Consider the following 17,726-nt stretch of genomic DNA (forward strand, 5'->3'; position numbering starts at 1 on the left):
CCATTCATGTGAAAGCTATTGAGCAGTACTTCCACGTGGTCACTTGCTCCTTCTTTCTTTCATAGTTTCTAAAATTTCCAATGTTGTAGGTAAAAGGGTAAAAATTATATGAAGACTCAGCTAGACTCACCTGTATATTGTCCACAGCTGCAGCTCGAACAAGAGCTGAATAAACGGCATCGGGGCAAGATGTAGTTTGACCTGCAGTCAAACAAGAATTTTTCCATCAAGCAAAATTCAAAACATCTCGCAGTCACACGTATAAACCTTCAAGCCCCGATAGTTCCATTTGGCACATGCTGTCATAACTTAGTCAATATTTTTCCAATTAATTTGAATTTTTGCCACCAAAATTGCCTTGGAAAGATCCGCATTTTGAAAACATAAAATTGTTCCTCCCCCTCTTTGTGACTTGATTGACCAACCAACTTTTTTTTCCTGACACACAATGAGATGCAACATAACTGAAATTAACCATGACACTGAGAGCTGCATACCAAACTATAGTTAAGGGGTTAGACTTGCCCCAAGTCGCTCGTTTTTTCTTTACATCTAGCATCTATAGTAACGTAAATAATATCGCCTTTGAAATCGCGCGGGATTCATTACTGTGAACGCGCGCGCGAAGGAAAACAAATGACACTTGCCGAGGAATGGCTCGGAACGAGCGACTTGTGTCACTTGCAGGAAATCAATTCTAGCTGACGTTTTTGGCCGCGAAAGTATTGTATCATTTCGTGTGCATTGAGTTGGTTTCTTTTATCGTGTTGACGTCAGTTTCGTGCGCCGTGTGCAGCTGACGCGCGCTGTGGCGTGTGTTAAAATTGCGATTTCCTTCCCTTTTTTGTGGGAAATCATACTCAAAACCCTTAATGGCTCTCTCATTTTTGTAAGATTTAAAAGGGACAGGCACAAAAGAAGACTTTTGTAATGTTTGTTCCAAAACTGGTTTAAACTGCCGATGTGAGAAGGAAACATGTCTGCTCAAGAGGTAAAAAGTTAAACGCAAGCTTGTCTCGCGAGCAGCGCGCGCTAAGTTGGCGGGCACAGCGCGCTCAGTAAGTTCGCGCGCAATACAATATGATTGACATAATCTCGATGGCGTCACCGGTGGAAAAATCCACCGGTGACGCCACATTTCAGAATTGGCGCGCTGCAGGTGAGACAAGTCGCTTGTTCTGCCACGATCCCCCGCCATTTTGTTTTTCAAGCATGCGCGCGCCCTCCGTTTCCGTATCCAGCGGTCTCATGCGAATCAAACGAGCGACTTGGAGCAAGTCTATTAAGGGGTGTGCCCTCAATAAACAGAAAAACACACATTTTTAAACCTTTTTCTTTTTTCGTTTTAAAGCCATTTCTTTCAAAGCCATAACTTTCTCATTGTTTGTTGACATGTTTTATGAACTATTCTGTCCAATACCTTTCAAATGGTGTATCATACATGGACATTCAGTTAATATTTATTGAATTATGAAAAAAAACCAGTCGCCTCGGGGCTTGAAGGGTTAAGCAGGCACATCAACAAAATAAACAAATAACCGTCTGTAACTTATTTCTACTAACAGAAAATAGTTCACTTTTTTCAAACAATCAGAAGCAAAATCAGACGTAACCGCCACATGAGCTAAGCTTACCGTTTTCCTACGCTTGGAATAGATTGCATGGCATCTGCAACCGTTTTCCCGCGCTTAACAAGTTTTCTCTTCGAGTTCTGATTGGTTTCAATAATTGTTCCTTTGTTCCATGACGAGTAGAAACACGGAATGTTTTCACAATTTGCTACACAAAACAGGCTTGTTACGCAATTTGCTTTCCGCTGTAGCATATTCCCTAGAATGTCTGTTCGCTGTAGCAAATTGCGTAGCAAGTCTGTTTGGTGTAGCAAACTGCGTAGCAAGTCTGTTTGGTGTAACAAATTACGTAGCAAGTCTGTTTGGTGTAACAAATTGCGTGGCAAGACTGTCCGGTGTAGAAAATTGCGTAGCAAGTCTGTCCGGTGTAGCAAATTGCGTAGCAAGTGTGTTTGGTGTAGCAAATGGTGTAGCAAGTCTTATTGGTGTAGCAAATTGTGCAGCAAGTCTGTTTGGTGTAGCAAATGCATAGCAAGTCTGTTTGGTGTAGAAAACTACGTAGCAGGTCTGTGTGGTGTAGCAAATTACGTAGCAAGTGTGTTTGGTGTAGCAAATTGCGTAGCAAGTCTGTTTGGTGTAGCAAATTGCGTAGCAAGTCTGTTTGGTGTAGCAAATTGCGTAGCAAGTCTGTTTGGTGTAGCAAATTACGCAACAAGTTTGTCCGGTGTAGCAAATTGCGTAGCAAGTCTGTTTGATGTAGCAAATTACGTAGCAAGTTCGTCCGGTGTAGCAAATTACGTAGCAAGTCTGTTTGGTGTAGCAAATTGCGTAGCAAGTCTGTTCGGTGTAGCGAATTACGTAGCAAGTCTGTTTGGTGTAGCAAATTGCGCAGCAAGTCTGTTTGGTGTAGCAAATTGCGTAGCAAGTCTGTTTGGTGTAGCAAATTGCGCAGCAAGTCTGTTTGGTGTAGCAAATGCATAGCAAGTCTGTTTGGTGTAGAAAACTACGTAGCAAGTCTGTGTGGTGTAGCAAATTACGTAACAAGTCTGTTTGGTGTAGCAAATTGCGTAGCAAGTTTGTCCGGTGTAGCAAATTGCGTAGCAAGTCTGTTTGGGGTAGCAAGTTACGTAGCAAGTTTATCCGGTGTAGCAAATTGCGTAGCAAGTCTGTTTGGGGTAGCAAATTACGTAGCAAGTTCCTCCGGTGTAGCAAATTAAGTAGCAAGTCTGTTTGGTGTAGCAAATTGCGTAGAAAGTCTGTTTGGTAAAGCATATTACACAGCAAGTTTGTCAGGTGTAGCAAATTGCGTAGCAAGTCTGTTCGGTGTAGCGAATTACGTAGCAAGTTCGTCCAGTGTAGCAAATTATGTAGCAAGTCTGTTTGGTGAAGCAAATTGCGTAGCAAGTCTGTTTGGCCTAGCGAATTGCGTAGCAAGCCTGTTTGGTGTAGTAAATTGCGTAGCAAAGTCTGTGTGGTGTAGCAAATTGCGCAGCAAGTCTGTTTGGTGTAGCAAATTACGTAGCAAGTTCGTCCGGTGTAGCAAATTACGCAGCAAGTCTGTTAAGGTGGATTTCCACTGACGCGTAAATTTTTACGTGCGTTTACGTACGTGAAAAAATTTAGAGACAATGTATGAACGGCATGCGTAAACGTGTGCAGAAGTCGTTCATACATTGTCTTTAATTTTTTTTCACGCACGTTAACGCACGTAAACAATTACGCGTCAGTGGAAATCCAGCCTTAGGTGTAGCAAATTGCGTAGCAATTCTGTTTGGAGTAGCGACTTGCGTAGCAAGTCTGTTTGGTGTAGCGAATTGAGTAGCAAGTCTGTTTGGAGTATCAAATTGCGTAGCAAGTCTGTTTGGAGTATCAAATTGCGTAGCAAGTCTGTTTGGTGTACCAAATTGCGTAGAAAGTCTGTTCGGTGTAGAAAAATACGTACCAAGTCTGTTTGGTGAAGCAAATTGCGAAGAAAGTCTGTTTGGTGAAGCAAACTGCGTAGCAAGTCTGTTTGGTGTAGCAAATTGCGCAGCAAGTCTGTTTGGTGTAGCAAATTGCGCAGCAAGTCTCTTTGGTGTAGCGAATTGCGTAGCAAGTCTGTTTGGTGTAGCGAAGTGCGTAGCAAGTCTGTTTGGTGTAGCAAATTGCGTACAAGTCTTTTCGGTGTAGCAAACTGCGTAGCAAGTCTGTTCCGTGTAGCGAATTGCGCAGCAAGTCTGTTTGGTGTAGCAAATTGCGCAGCAAGTCTCTTTGGTGAAGCAAATTGCGTAGCAAGTCTGTTTGGTGAAGCAAAATACGTACCAAGACTGTTTGGTGAAGCAAATTGCGTAGAAAGTCTGTTTGGTGAAGCAAACTGCGTAGCAAGTCTGTTTGGTGTAGCAAATTGCGCAGCAAGTCTGTTTGGTGTAGCAAATTGCGTAGCAATTCTGTTCGGTGTAGCGAATTGCGCAGCAGGTCTGTTTGGTGTAGCAAATTATGTAGCAAGTCTGTTTGGTTAAGCAAATTATGTAGCAAGTCTGTTTGGTGTAGCAAATTGCGCAGCAAGTCTGTTTTGTGTAGCAAATTGCGTAGCAAGCCTGTTTGGTGTAGTAAATTGCGTAGCAAGTCTGTTTGGTGTGGCAAATTGTGTAGCAAATCAGTTTGGTGTAGCAAATTGCGTAGCAAGCCTGTTTGGTGTAGTAAATTGCGTAGCAAGTCTGTTTGGTGTAGCAAATTGCGTAGCAAGTCTGTTTGGTGTAGCAAATTACGTAGCAAGTTCGTCCGGTGTAGCAAATTACGTAGCAAGTCTGTTTGGTGTAGCAAATTGCGTATCAAGCCTGTTTGCTGTAGTAAATTGCGTAGCAATTCTGTTTGGTGTAGCAAATTGCGCAGCAAGTCTGTTTGGTGTAGCAAATGGTGTAGCAAGTCTGTTTGGTGTATCAAATTGCGAAGCAAGTCTGTTTGGTGTACCAAATTGCGTAGCAAGTCTGTTCGGTGTAGCGAATTGCGTAGCAAGTCTGTTCAGTGTAGCAAATTATGTAGCAAGTCTCTTTGGTGTAGCAAATTGCGTACCAAGTCTGTTTGGTCTAGCGAATTGCGTAGCAAGTCTGTTTGGTGTAGCAAAATACGTACCAAGTCTGTTTGGTTAAGCAAATTATGTAGCAAGTCTGTTTGGTGTAGCAAATTGCGCAGCAAGTCTGTTTGGCGTAGCATATTGCGTACAAGTCTTTTCGGTGTAGCAAACTGCGTAGCAAGTCTGTTCGGTGTAGCGAATTGCGCAGCAAGTCTGTTTGGTGTAGTAAATTACGTAGCAAGTCTGTTTGGTTTAGCAAATTATGTAGCAAGTCTGTTTGGTGTAGCAAATTGCGTAGCAAGTCTGTTTGGTGTAGCATATTGCGTACAAGTCTTTTCGGTGTAGCAAACTGCGTAGCAAGTCTGTTCGGTGTAGCGAATTGCGCAGCAAGTCTGTTTGGTGTCGTAAATTACGTAGCAAGTCTGTTTGGTTTAGCAAATTATGTAGCAAGTCTGTTTGGTGTAGCAAATTGCGTAGCAAGTCTGTTCGGTGTAGCGAATTGCGCAGCAAGTCTGTTTGGTGTAGCAAATTATGTAGGAAGTCTCTTTGGTGTAGCAAATTGCGTACCAAGTCTGTTTGGTCTAGCGAATTGCGTAGCAAGTCTGTTTGGTGTAGCAAAATACGTACCAAGTCTGTTTGGTTAAGCAAATTATGTAGCAAGTCTGTTTGGTGTAGCAAATTGCGCAGCAAGTCTGTTTGGCGTAGCAAATTGCGTAGCAAGCCTGTTTGGTGTAGTAAATTGCGTAGCAACTCTGTTTGGTGTGGCAAATTGTGTAGCAAATCTGTTTGGTGTAGCAAATTGCGTAGCAAGCCTGTTTGGTGTAGTAAATTGCGTAGCAAGTCTGTTTGGTGTAGCAAATTGCGTAGCAAGTCTGTTTGGTGTAGCAAATTACGAAGCAAGTTCGTCCGGTGTAGCAAATTACGTAGCAAGTCTGTTTGGTGTAGCAAATTGCGTAGCAAGCCTGTTTGCTGTAGTAAATTGCGTAGCAATTCTGTTTGGTGTAGCAAATTGCGCAGCAAGTCTGTTCGGTGTAGCAAATGGTGTATCAAGTCTGTTTGGTGTATCAAATTGCGTAGCAAGACTGGTTGGTGTATCAAATTGCGTAGCAAGTCTGTTTGGTGTAGAAAAATACGTACCAAGTCTGTTTGGTTAAGCAAATTATGTAGCAAGTCTGTTTGGTGTAGCAAATTGCGCAGCAAGTCTGTTTGGTGTAGCAAATTGCGTAGCAAGCCTGTTTGGTGTAGTAAATTGCGTAGCAACTCTGTTTGGTGTGGCAAATTGTGTAAGAAATCTGTTTGGTGTAGCAAATTGCGTAGCAAGCCTGTTTGGTGTAGTAAATTGCGTGGCAAGTCTGTTTGGTGTAGCAAATTGCGTAGCAAGTCTGTTTGGTGTAGCAAATTGCGTAGCAAGCCTGTTTGCTGTAGTAAATTGCATAACAATTCTGTTTGGTGTAGCAAATTGCGCAGCAAGTCTGTTTGGTGTAGCAAATGGTGTAGCAAGTCTGTTTGGTGTATCAAATTGCGTAGCAAGACTGGTTGGTGTATCAAATTGCGTAGCAAGTCTGTTTGGTGTAGCAAATTGCGTAGCAAGTCTGTTTGGTGTAGCAAATGGTGTAGCAAGTCTGTTTGGTGTAGCAAATGGTGTAGCAAGTCTGTTTGGAGTAGCAAATTGCGTAGCAAGTCTGTTTGGTGTAGCAAATTGCGAAGCAAGTCTGTTTGGTGTAGCAAATTGCGTAGCAAGTCTGTTTAGAGACAATGTATGAACGGCTTGCGTAAACGTGTGCGGAAGTCGTTCATACATTGTCTCTAATTTTTTTCACGCACGTTAACGCACGTAAACAATTACGCGTCAGTGGAAATCCAGCCTTAGGTGTAGCAAATTGCGTAGCAAGTCTGTTTGGAGTATCAAAATGCCTAGCAAGTCTGTTTGGAGTATCAAATTGCGTAGCAAGTCTGTTTGGTGTACCAAATTGCGTAGCAAGTCTGTTCGGTGTAGCAAATTGCGTAGCAAGCCTGTTTGCTGTAGCAAATTACGTAGCAAGTCTGTTTGGTGTAGCAAATTGCGTAGCAAGTCTGTTCGGTGTAGCGAATTGCGTAGCAAGTCTGTTCGGTGTAGCAAATTGCGTAGCAAGCCTGTTTGCTGTAGTAAATCGCGTAGCAAGTCTGTTTGGTGTAGCAAATTGCGCAGCAAGTCTGTTTGGTGTAGCAAATTGCGCAGCAAGTCTGTTTGGTGAAGCATATTACGAAGCAAGTTTGTCCGGTGTAGCAAATTGCGTAGCAAGTCTGTTCGGTGTAGCAAATTACGTAGCAAGTTCGTCCGGTGTAGCAAATTACGCAGCAAGTCTGTTAGGTGTAGCAAATTGCGTAGCAAGTCTGTTTGGAGTAGCGAATTGAGTAGCAAGTCTGTTTGGAGTATCAAATTGCGTAGCAAGTCTGTTTGGAGTATCAAATTGCGTAGCAAGTCTGTTTGGTGTACCAAATTGCGTAGCAAGTCCGTTCGGTGTAGCGAATTGCGTAGCAAGTCTGTTCGGTGTAGCAAATTATGTAGCAAGTCTCTTTGGTGTAGCAAATTGCGTAGCAAGTCTGTTTGGTCTAGCGAATTGTGTAGCAAGTCTGTTTGGTGTAGAAAAATACGTACCAAGTCTGTTTGGTGAAGCAAATTGCGAAGAAAGTCTGTTTGGTGAAGCAAACTGCGTAGCAAGTCTGTTTGGTGTAGCAAATTGCGCAGCAAGTCTGTTTGGTGTAGCAAATTGCGCAGCAAGTCTCTTTGGTGTAGCGAATTGCGTAGCAAGTCTGTTTGGTGTAGCGAAGTGCGTAGCAAGTCTGTTTGGTGTAGCAAATTGCGTACAAGTCTTTTCGGTGTAGCAAACTGCGTAGCAAGTCTGTTCCGTGTAGCGAATTGCGCAGCAAGTCTGTTTGGTGTAGCAAATTGCGCAGCAAGTCTCTTTGGTGAAGCAAATTGCGTAGCAAGTCTGTTTGGTCTAGCGAATTGCGTAGCAAGTCTGTTTGGTGAAGCAAAATACGTACCTAGACTGTTTGGTGAAGCAAATTGCGTAGAAAGTCTGTTTGGTGAAGCAAACTGCGTAGCAAGTCTGTTTGGTGTAGCAAATTGCGCAGCAAGTCTGTTTGGTGTAGCAAATTGCGTAGCAATTCTGTTCGGTGTAGCGAATTGCGCAGCAGGTCTGTTTGGTGTAGCAAATTATGTAGCAAGTCTGTTTGGTTAAGCAAATTATGTAGCAAGTCTGTTTGGTGTAGCAAATTGCGCAGCAAGTCTGTTTTGTGTAGCAAATTGCGTAGCAAGCCTGTTTGGTGTAGTAAATTGCGTAGCAAGTCTGTTTGGTGTGGCAAATTGTGTAGCAAATCAGTTTGGTGTAGCAAATTGCGTAGCAAGCCTGTTTGGTGTAGTAAATTGCGTAGCAAGTCTGTTTGGTGTAGCAAATTGCGTAGCAAGTCTGTTTGGTGTAGCAAATTACGTAGCAAGTTCGTCCGGTGTAGCAAATTACGTAGCAAGTCTGTTTGGTGTAGCAAATTGCGTATCAAGCCTGTTTGCTGTAGTAAATTGCGTAGCAATTCTGTTTGGTGTAGCAAATTGCGCAGCAAGTCTGTTCGGTGTAGCAAATGGTGTATCAAGTCTGTTTGGTGTATCAAATTGCGTAGCAAGACTGGTTGGTGTATCAAATTGCGTAGCAAGTCTGTTTGGTGTAGAAAAATACGTACCAAGTCTGTTTGGTTAAGCAAATTATGTAGCAAGTCTGTTTGGTGTAGCAAATTGCGCAGCAAGTCTGTTTGGTGTAGCAAATTGCGTAGCAAGCCTGTTTGGTGTAGTAAATTGCGTAGCAACTCTGTTTGGTGTGGCAAATTGTGTAAGAAATCTGTTTGGTGTAGCAAATTGCGTAGCAAGCCTGTTTGGTGTAGTAAATTGCGTGGCAAGTCTGTCTGGTGTAGCAAATTGCGTAGCAAGTCTGTTTGGTGTAGCAAATTGCGTAGCAAGTCTGTTTGGTGTAGCAAATGGTGTAGCAAGTCTGTTTGGTGTAGCAAATTGCGTAGCAAGTCTGTTTGGTGTAGCAAATTGCGTAGCAAGTCTGTTTGGTGTAGCAAATTGCGTAGCAAGTCTGTTTGGTGTAGCAAATGGTGTAGCAAGCCTGGTTGGTGTAGCAAATTGCGTAGGAAGTCTGTTTGGTGTAGCAAATGGTGTAGCAAGACTGGTTGGTGTAGCAAATTGCGTAGCAAGTCCGATTGGTGTAGCAAATGGTGTAGCAAGTCTGTTTATCGTAGCAAATTGCGAAGCAAGTCTCTTTGGTGTAGCGAATTGCGTAGGAAGTCTGTTTGGAGTAGCGAATTGCGTAGCAAGTCTGTTTGGTGTAGCAAATTGCGTACAAGTCTTTTCGGTGTAGCAAACTGCGTAGTAAGTCTGTTCGGTGTAGCGAATTGCGCAGCAAGTCTGTTTGGTGTAGCAAATTATGTAGCAAGTCTGTTTGGTTTAGCAAATTATGTAGCAAGTCTGTTTGGTGTAGCAAATTGCGTAGCAAGTCTGTTCGGTGTAGCGAATTGCGCAGCAAGTCTGTTTGGTGTACCAAATTATGTAGCAAGTCTCTTTGGTGTAGCAAATTGCGTAGCAAGTCTGTTTGGTCTAGCGAATTGCGTAGCAAGTCTGTTTGGTGTAGCAAAATACGTACCAAGTCTGTTTGGTTAAGCAAATTATGTAGCAAGTCTGTTTGGAGTAGCGAATTGCGTAGCAAGTCTGTTTGGTGTAGCAAATTGCGTACAAGTCTTTTCGGTGTAGCAAACTGCGTAGCAAGTCTGTTCGGTGTAGCGAATTGCGCAGCAAGTCTGTTTGGTGTAGCAAATTATGTAGCAAGTCTGTTTGGTTTAGCAAATTATGTAGCAAGTCTGTTTGGTGTAGCAAATTGCGTAGCAAGTCTGTTCGGTGTAGCGAATTGCGCAGCAAGTCTGTTTGGTGTAGCAAATTATGTAGCAAGTCTGTTTGGTCTAGCGAATTGCGTAGCAAGTCTCTTTGGTGTAGCAAAATACGTACCAAGTCTGTTTGGTTAAGCAAATTATGTAGCAAGTCTGTTTGGTGTAGCAAATTGCGTAGCAAGTCTGTTTGGTGTAGCAAATTGCGTAGGAAGCCTGTTTGGTGTAGTAAGTTGCGTAGCAACTCTGTTTGGTGTGGCAAATTGTGTAGCAAGTCTGTTTGGTGTAGCAAATTGCGTAGCAAGTCTGTTTGGTGTAGCAAATTGCGTAGCAAGCCTGTTTGGTGTAGTAAATTGCGTAGCAAGTCTGTTTGGTGTAGCAAATTGCGTAGCAAGTCTGTTTGGTGTAGCAAATTACGTAGCAAGTTCGTCCGGTGTAGCAAATTACGTAGCAAGTCTGTTTGGTGTAGTAAATTGCGTAGCAAGCCTGTTTGCTGTAGTAAATTGCGTAGCAATTCTGTTTGGTGTAGCAAATTGCGCAGCAAGTCTGTTTGGTGTAGCAAATGGTGTAGCAAGTCTGTTTGGTGTATCAAATTGCGTAGCAAGACTGGTTGGTGTAGCAAATGGTGTAGCAAGTCTGTTTGGTGTATCAAATTGCGTAGCAAGTCTTTTTGGTGTAGCAAATGGTGTAGCAAGTCTGTTTGGTGTAGCAAATGGTGTAGCAAGTCTGTTTGGTGTAGCAAATGGTGTAGCAAGTCTGTTTGGTGTAGCAAATGGTGTAGCAAGTCTGTTTGGTGTAGCAAATGGTGTAGCAAGTCTGTTTGGTGTAGCAAATTGCGTAGCAAGTCTGTTTGGTGTAGCAAATGGTGTAGCAAGTCTGTTAATTGTAGCAAATGGTGTAGCAAGTCTGTTTGGTGTAGCAAATTGCGTAGCAAGTCTGTTTGGTGTAGCAAATTGCGTAGCAAGTCTGTTTGGTGTAGCAAATGGTGTAGCAAGTCTGTTTGGTGTTGCAAATTGCGTAGCAAGTCTGTTTGGTGTAGCAAATTGCGTAGCAAGTCTGTTTGGTGTAGCAAATTGCGTAGCAAGTCTGTTTGGTGTAGCAAATGGTGTAGCAAGTCTGTTTGGTGTATCAAATTGCGTAGCAAGACTGGTTGGTGTAGCAAATGGTGTAGCAAGTCTGTTTGGTGTAGCAAATGGTGTAGCAAGTCTGTTTGGTGTATCAAATTGCGTAGCAAGTCTTTTTTGTAGCAAATGGTGTAGCAAGTCTGTTTGGTGTAGCAAATGGTGTAGCAAGTCTGTTTGGTGTAGCAAATGGTGTAGCAAGTCTGTTTGGTGTAGCAAATGGTGTAGCAAGTCTGTTTGGTGTAGCAAATGGTGTAGCAAGTCTGTTTGGTGTAGCAAATTGCGTAGCAAGTCTGTTTGGTGTAGCAAATGGTGTAGCAAGTCTGTTAATTGTAGCAAATGGTGTAGCAAGTCTGTTTGGTGTAGCAAATTGCGTAGCAAGTCTGTTTGGTGTAGCAAATTGCGTAGCAAGTCTGTTTGGTGTAGCAAATTGCGTAGCAAGTCTGTTTGGTGTAGCAAATGGTGTAGCAAGTCTGTTTGGTGTAGCAAATTGCGTAGCAAGTCTGTTTGGTGTAGCAAATTGCGTGGCAAGTCTGTTTGGTGTAGCAAATTGCGTAGCAAGTCTGTTTGGTGTAGCAAATGGTGTAGCAAGCCTGGTTGGTGTAGCAAATGGTGTAGCAAGTCTGTTTGGTGTAGCAAATGGTGTAGCAAGTCTGGTTGGTGTAGCAAATTGCGTAGCAAGTCCGATTGGTGTAGCAAATGGTGTAGCAAGTCTGTTTATCGTAGCAAATTGCGAAGCAAGTCTGGTTGGTGTAGCAAATGGTGTAGCAAGTCTGTTTGGTGTAGCAAATGGTGTAGGAAGGCTGTTTGGTGTAGCAAATTGCGAAGCAAGTCTGTTTGGTTTAGCAAATTTCGTAGCAAGTCTGTTTGGCGTAGCAAATGGTGTAGCAAGTCTGTTTGGTGTAGCAAATTGCAAAGCAAGTCTGTTTGGTGTAGCAAATTGCGTAGCAAGTCTGTTTGGTGTAGCAAATGGTGTAGCAAGTCTGTTTGGTGTAGCAAATGGTGTAGCAAGTCTGTTTGGCGTAGCAAATGGTGTAGCAAGTCTGTTTGGTGTAGCAAATTGCAAAGCAAGTCTGTTTGGTGTAGCAAATTGCGTAGCAAGTCTGTTTGGTGTAGCAAATGGTGTAGCAACTCTGTTTGGTGTAGCAAATGGTGTAGGAAGTCTGTTTTGTGTATCAAATTGCGTAGCAAGTCTGTTCGGTGTAGCAAATTGCGTAGGAAGTCTGTTTGGTGTAGCAAATGGTGTAGCAAGTTGGCTTGGTGTAGGAAACTGCGTAGCAAGTCTGTTTAGGGTAGCAAATTGCGTAGCAAGTCGTTTTGGTGTAGCTGAAGCAAATTGTGCATCTTGGAGGCAAAATGACTCTGAAAACAATGATTCGCCTATGGCAAATTTGGGTAACATTGAGGAAACAAGCACACCCCACGGGTGTTTCTGGAAACATGTTTTCTCATTTTGCCAGGCCTTATTACTAACCTTAAGTTAAATATGATTGTTGCATAGATGAAAATTTCTTAGCATGGGTTAAAGCCTCGGCTAAACGATCAAACAGTTTCGTTCAACATCGTGTTTTTCGCACACACAGTGGGATGGCTAAACGAGCAAACAACATTTGATCAAACATCTACCAAAGTGAGCCCACATAACGCTTTATGCGTATTACCGCTTAAATTATGGCGCGATGTCACATAGATTCGGTTTCTGATTGGTTACTTTTTCTCGCCTGGCATTGCTTTGTTTGCAGAGGTGGCTAAACGATCAAACATTTGCGCGTGAAGCAAAATGTTGGATTAAAATGTTTGATCTAGATCAAACATGGGAAACCATTTAAATGCAATGTTGAGAAAGGCGGCTAAACGGTCAAACATGCTCTTCCAACATGATGTTGGACGAAAATGTTTGATCGTTTAGCCGAGGCTTAACACGCTTAAAACGACTTGCCAAAGCTTCGGCAAAACGATCAAAATTTTTGGTAGAGCATGTTTGACCGTTTAGCCGCCTCTCTTAACATTGCGTTTAAATGGAGAGACCAAACAAAAATTATTCATCCAACATTTTGCTTCAAGGGCAAACGTTTGATCGTAAGACATTCCATTTAGTTATACCTGGAATTAAATGATTGTTAAGATCCTCACTATCTGATCCGTCAATGTCTACTTCAATGTCCTCATCTGATTCATATGACTGTGGTATGTCTTTAGCAACAGGAGAGGAAACAAATGTGGACTGAATAGTCTGTGCATCGTCTAAAACACTGTCTTCATTTACCACCTGTTCCATATTAGCAGCTACAATTGTTTCCTTGAACTGTTCTTCTGTGCTTGATTGGCTTGCTTGTGGCTCTTCCAGAGCTTTGCTCTGTGAAATAAAGGACAAAACAATTACACTCTTACATGTAAAATGTGAGTAATATAGCATGATTAATTTTGCATTAACTGAAAACCTCGAAAAAAATCGGAGTTCCAGATGGGATTTGAACGCCCGACCCTACTACGTGATCTAGTTGGATGCTCTACCACTGAGCTTCTGGAGACTCTATGGTGAGCAAGGATGAAAGGTGGGTCATGCACGCATCATGCAGTCACATACCTTATTCTTACTAATTTTCGCGCGTACTTAATTTCGCGAAAAATTCGAGAGCCGAATTTCGCGAGTATTTATTTTTGCGATTGCAAAAAATGAGAAAAAAATGTATTAAAGATTTCGCGATTTTGTCAGTGTTTTGTGAATCAGTCGTCAAAGACTAAGGAACCACTAGAAAAACACAAAGGTCTGGCTCAATGTAACTACAAGGAGCCTGCAAACGAAAACTTTAGTCACTGTACTAAAGAGGTTTTGAACCAATTTACAAGTTCGAAACAGTAATTAGAGGAAGGTTGCTAGTCAAAAACAAGACCGAAAGATATTTTTAAAGGTAGATAGTTGCAGTTCCAAACATTTAAAATTTTTATTGTTTTGATATATAGTATGGTATTAATTTTCGCTTGTTTAAATTTCGCGCATACTAAATTTCGCGATTATTTTGAACTCGCTAAAATCGCGAAAATTAGTAAAAATAAGGTAGTCAAATCAGGACAGGCAAATATGACTCGCAACTGCATCGCCCAGTCACACTAAAGCGTACCTGAGATGCAACCATCCAACCATTAAGTGAGTCTTTCTGAAGAAATATAGCATGATAAATTTTCGCGTTAAATGAAAAACTTGGAAAAAAGGACTGAGTTCCAGACAGAGCATCCCACTATATAACAGAGGGTGGAGGGTTCAAATCCCATCTGGAACTCAGAACTTTTTACCGAGTTTTAACATGCTATATTTCTTAAGAAAGACTCACTTAGTGGTTAAAATGTTAGTCCTAGAAAAATTTTCTAAATCCTAAGCTGACTATTGCAACAGATTACATTTTTCGCACACACCATTTTCTTCCTGCTAGGGAGAAGTTTTAACTTCGACAGGGGAAAATTCCAAACTGATGACGTAGCTCTTCAAGATCCATTTAGTGTCTCTGATTGGTTGTTACTTGCGCGTGACGATTCAAAAACTGAGCGACAACCAATCAGAGACGCTACACAGATCTCTTAAGAACTACGTCATTAGTATGTAATTTTTCGCAGCAACTGTTGAATTTTTTTCACCTTTTGTCTGAAATACTGTTTGGCGTAGTTTTTCACTTGAAGAGCTGTTCGAGTATCAATCATGTTTGCTATCTTTGTCCAACTTCGTCCATGCAGCCCCTGAAATAAAAATAGTAATAATAAAATAAACAACTCGAACGATATAAACTTAGCCACACTCAATAGTCACTAAAGAATTGCTGTAGTTTTACCCGAAAGCCTACTCGTCCCAAGTCTATTCGCCTAAACTAAATCTCAATTTGCCCAAACTAAGACTGGATTTAAAGTTATAGTGGCTTATCCTTAAACACTATTTAACAACTAATATTAACCTCAATTTACAATGCGTTTCTTGTAAATCTGCAGTGCTGCCAGCCAGTGGATAAAAAATTTACCAATTTAATAATAAAATCCCAAATAATCACTAAAGTGAAAAAAACCTAAGCATAAATTTGACTTACATAGTGCCTAGTGGATAAAAAATTTACCAATTTAATAATAAAATCCCAAATAATCACTAAAGTGAAAAAAACCTAAGCATAAATTCGACTTACATAGTGCCTAGTCAGGCTGGTGTTATGGTGTCAATGAAAACATCGATCATTTCCAGGCTAATTGCAGCGAAAACTACAGAATTTTAAATAACAAGACAGGAATCAACTAATTTGAGCATTATAAGAACCAGGTGAACATGAAGAACCAAGCGTACTAGGATAACCACATGAACCATCTGGAGAAAACACCAGGTGAACTAGAAGAACAATGAGAACAACGAGAACTAGAAGAACCAGGGAAACCAGGGGAACCACGTGAACCAGGAGAACCAGGAGAACCAAGAGAACCAAAAGAACCAGTCAACCAGGAGAACCAGTAAACCAGAAAAACCAGAGAACCAGAAGAACCAGAGAACCAGAAGAACCAGAGAACCAGAGAACCAGAAGAACCAGGAAAACCAGGAGAACCAGGAAAACCAGGAGAACCAGGAGAACCAGGAGAACCAAGAGAACCAAAAGAACCAGTCAACCAGGAGAACCAGTAAACCAGAAAAACCAGAGAACCAGAAGAAACAGGAGAACCAGGAGAACCAGGAAAACCAGGAGAACCAAGTGAACCAGGAGAACCAAGTGAACCAGTGAACCAGTGAACCAGGAGAACCAGGAGAACCAGGAGAACCAAGTGAACCAGAAGAACCAGAAGAACGAAGTGAACCAGTTAACCAGTGAACCAGAAGAACCAGGTGAACCAGGAGAACCAGGAGAACCAGTGAACCAGTTAACCAGGTGAACCAGGAGAACTAGAAGAACAATAAGAACAACGAGAACTAGAAGAACCAGGGGAACCAGGGGAACCACGTGAACCAGGAGAACCAAGTAAACCAGGTGAACCAGGAGAACTAGGTGAACCAGGAAAAGCAGAACAACCAAGTGAACCAGGAGAACCAGTGAACTAGGAGAACCAGTGAACCAGGAGAACCAGGAGAACAAGGTGAACCAGTGAACAAGGAGAACCAGTGAACCAGGAGAACCAGGAGAACAAGGTGAACCAGGAGAACCAGCAGAACCAAGTGAACCAGTGAACCAGGAGAACCAGGAGAACCAGGTGAACCAGGTGAACCAGGAGAACCAAGTGAACCAAAAGAACCAAGAGAACCAGTGAACCAGTGAACCAGGTGAACCAGGAGAACCAGGAGAACCAGGAGAACCAAGTGAACCAAGAGAACCAGGAGAACCAAGTGAACCAAGAGAACCAGTGAACCAGTGAACCAGTGAACCAGTGAACCAGCGAACGAGGAGAACCAGCAGAACCAGTGAACAAGGTGAACCAGGAGAACCAGGTGGACCAAAAGAACCAGTTAACCAAAACCAGGCGAACCAGGAGAACCAAGTGAACCAGGAGAACCAGGAGAACCAGTGAACCAGGAGAACCAGGAGAACCAGGAGAACCAGTGAACCAGGAAAACCGGTGAACTAGTTTACCAGGAGAACCAGTGAACCAGTGAACCAGTGAATCAGTGAACCAGAAGAATCAGGAGAAACAGGAGAATCAAGTGAACCAGGAGAACCAGGAAAACCAGTGAACCAGAAGAACCAGGAGAACCAGTGAACCAGTGAACCAGTGAACTAGGAGAACCAGGAAAACCAGTGAACCAGGTGAGCCAGTGAACCAGGAGAACCAAGTGAACCAGGTGAACCAGTGAACCAGTGAACCAGTGAACCAGTGAACCAGTGAACCAGGAGAACCAAGTGAACCAGGAGAACCAAGTGAACCAGTGAACCAGTGAAACAAGTGAACCAGTAAACCAGTGAACCAAGAGAACCAAGTGAACGAGGAGAACCAGTGAACCAAGTGAACCAGGAGAACCAGGAAAACCAAGTGAACCAGGTGAACCAAGTGAACCAGTAAACCAGTGAACCAGGAGAACCAAGTGAACCAGGAGAACCAGGAGAACCAAGCGAACCAGGAGAACCAGGAGAACCAAGTGAACCAGGAGAACCAGGAGAACCAGGTGAACCAAGTGAACCAGTGAACAAGGAAAACCAAGTGAACCAGGTGAACCAAGTGAACCAAGTGAACCAAGTGAACCAAGTGAACCAGTGAACCAGTGAACCAGGAGAACCAAGTGAACCAAATGAACCAGGAGAACCAGGTGAACCAAGTGAACCAAATGAACCAGGAGAACCAGGTGAACCAAGTGAACCAGGTGAACCAGGAGAACCAGGTGAACCAGGTGAACCAGGAGAACCACGTGAACCAATGAACAAGGAGAACCACGAGAACAGTGAACCAAGTGAACCAGTAGAACCAAGTGAACCAGTAGAACCAAGTGAACCAGTAGAACCAGTGAACCAAGTGAACCAGGAGAACCAGGAGAACCAAGTGAACCAGGAGAACCAGGAGAACCAAGCGAACCAGGAGAACCAGGAGAACCAAGTGAACCAGGAGAACCAGGAGAGCCAGGTGAACCAAGTGAACCAGTGAACAAGGAAAACCAAGTGAACCAGGTGAACCAAGTGAACCAAGTGAACCAAGTTAACCAAGTGAACCAGTAACCAGTGAACCAGGAGAACCAAGTGAACGAGGAGAACCAGTGAACCAAGTGAACCAGGAGAACGAAGTGAACCAGGAGAACCAGGAGAACCAAGCGAACCAGGAGAACCAAGTGAACCAGGAGAACCAAACCAGGCAAACTAGTGAACCAGGAGAACCAGGAGAACCAGGAGAACCAAGTGAACCAAATGAACCAGGAGAACCAGGTGAACCAAGTGAACCAGGTGAACCAGGAGAACCAGGTGAACCAGGTGAACCAGGAGAACCAAGTGAACCAATGAACAAGGAGAACCAGGAGAACCAGTGAACCAAGTGAACCAGTAGAACCAAGTGAACCAGTAGAACCAAGTGAACCAGTAGAACCAAGTGAACCAGGAAAACCAGGAGAACCAGTAGAACCAAGTGAAC

The 17,726-nt window shown here is 42.9% G+C and overlaps 1 protein-coding gene across 2 annotated transcripts in view; it reads right to left on the reverse strand.

Moving 5' to 3' along the window:
- The window catches only part of LOC144639224 (deubiquitinase MYSM1-like), a 43,684-nt gene that overhangs the window by 7,723 nt on the left and 18,235 nt on the right, over nucleotides 1-17,726 (reverse strand). For both annotated transcript variants that reach the window (XR_013568092.1, XM_078498510.1), the window contains exons 8-10: nucleotides 14,292-14,390; nucleotides 12,762-13,014; nucleotides 131-201 (exon numbers count right to left, since the gene is read on the reverse strand). Coding sequence is in view for 1 of the 2 variants with exons in the window: in XM_078498510.1 (XP_078354636.1) it covers nucleotides 131-201; nucleotides 12,762-13,014; nucleotides 14,292-14,390 (423 nt within the window). In the remaining variant the exon portion in view is untranslated. The remainder of the gene's footprint in view (nucleotides 1-130; nucleotides 202-12,761; nucleotides 13,015-14,291; nucleotides 14,391-17,726) is intronic.

The sequence above is a fragment of the Oculina patagonica genome, chromosome 14, assembly GCF_052425735.1.
Source record: "Oculina patagonica isolate OP01 chromosome 14, crgOcupat, whole genome shotgun sequence".
Lineage (NCBI taxonomy): Eukaryota > Metazoa > Cnidaria > Anthozoa > Scleractinia > Oculinidae > Oculina > Oculina patagonica.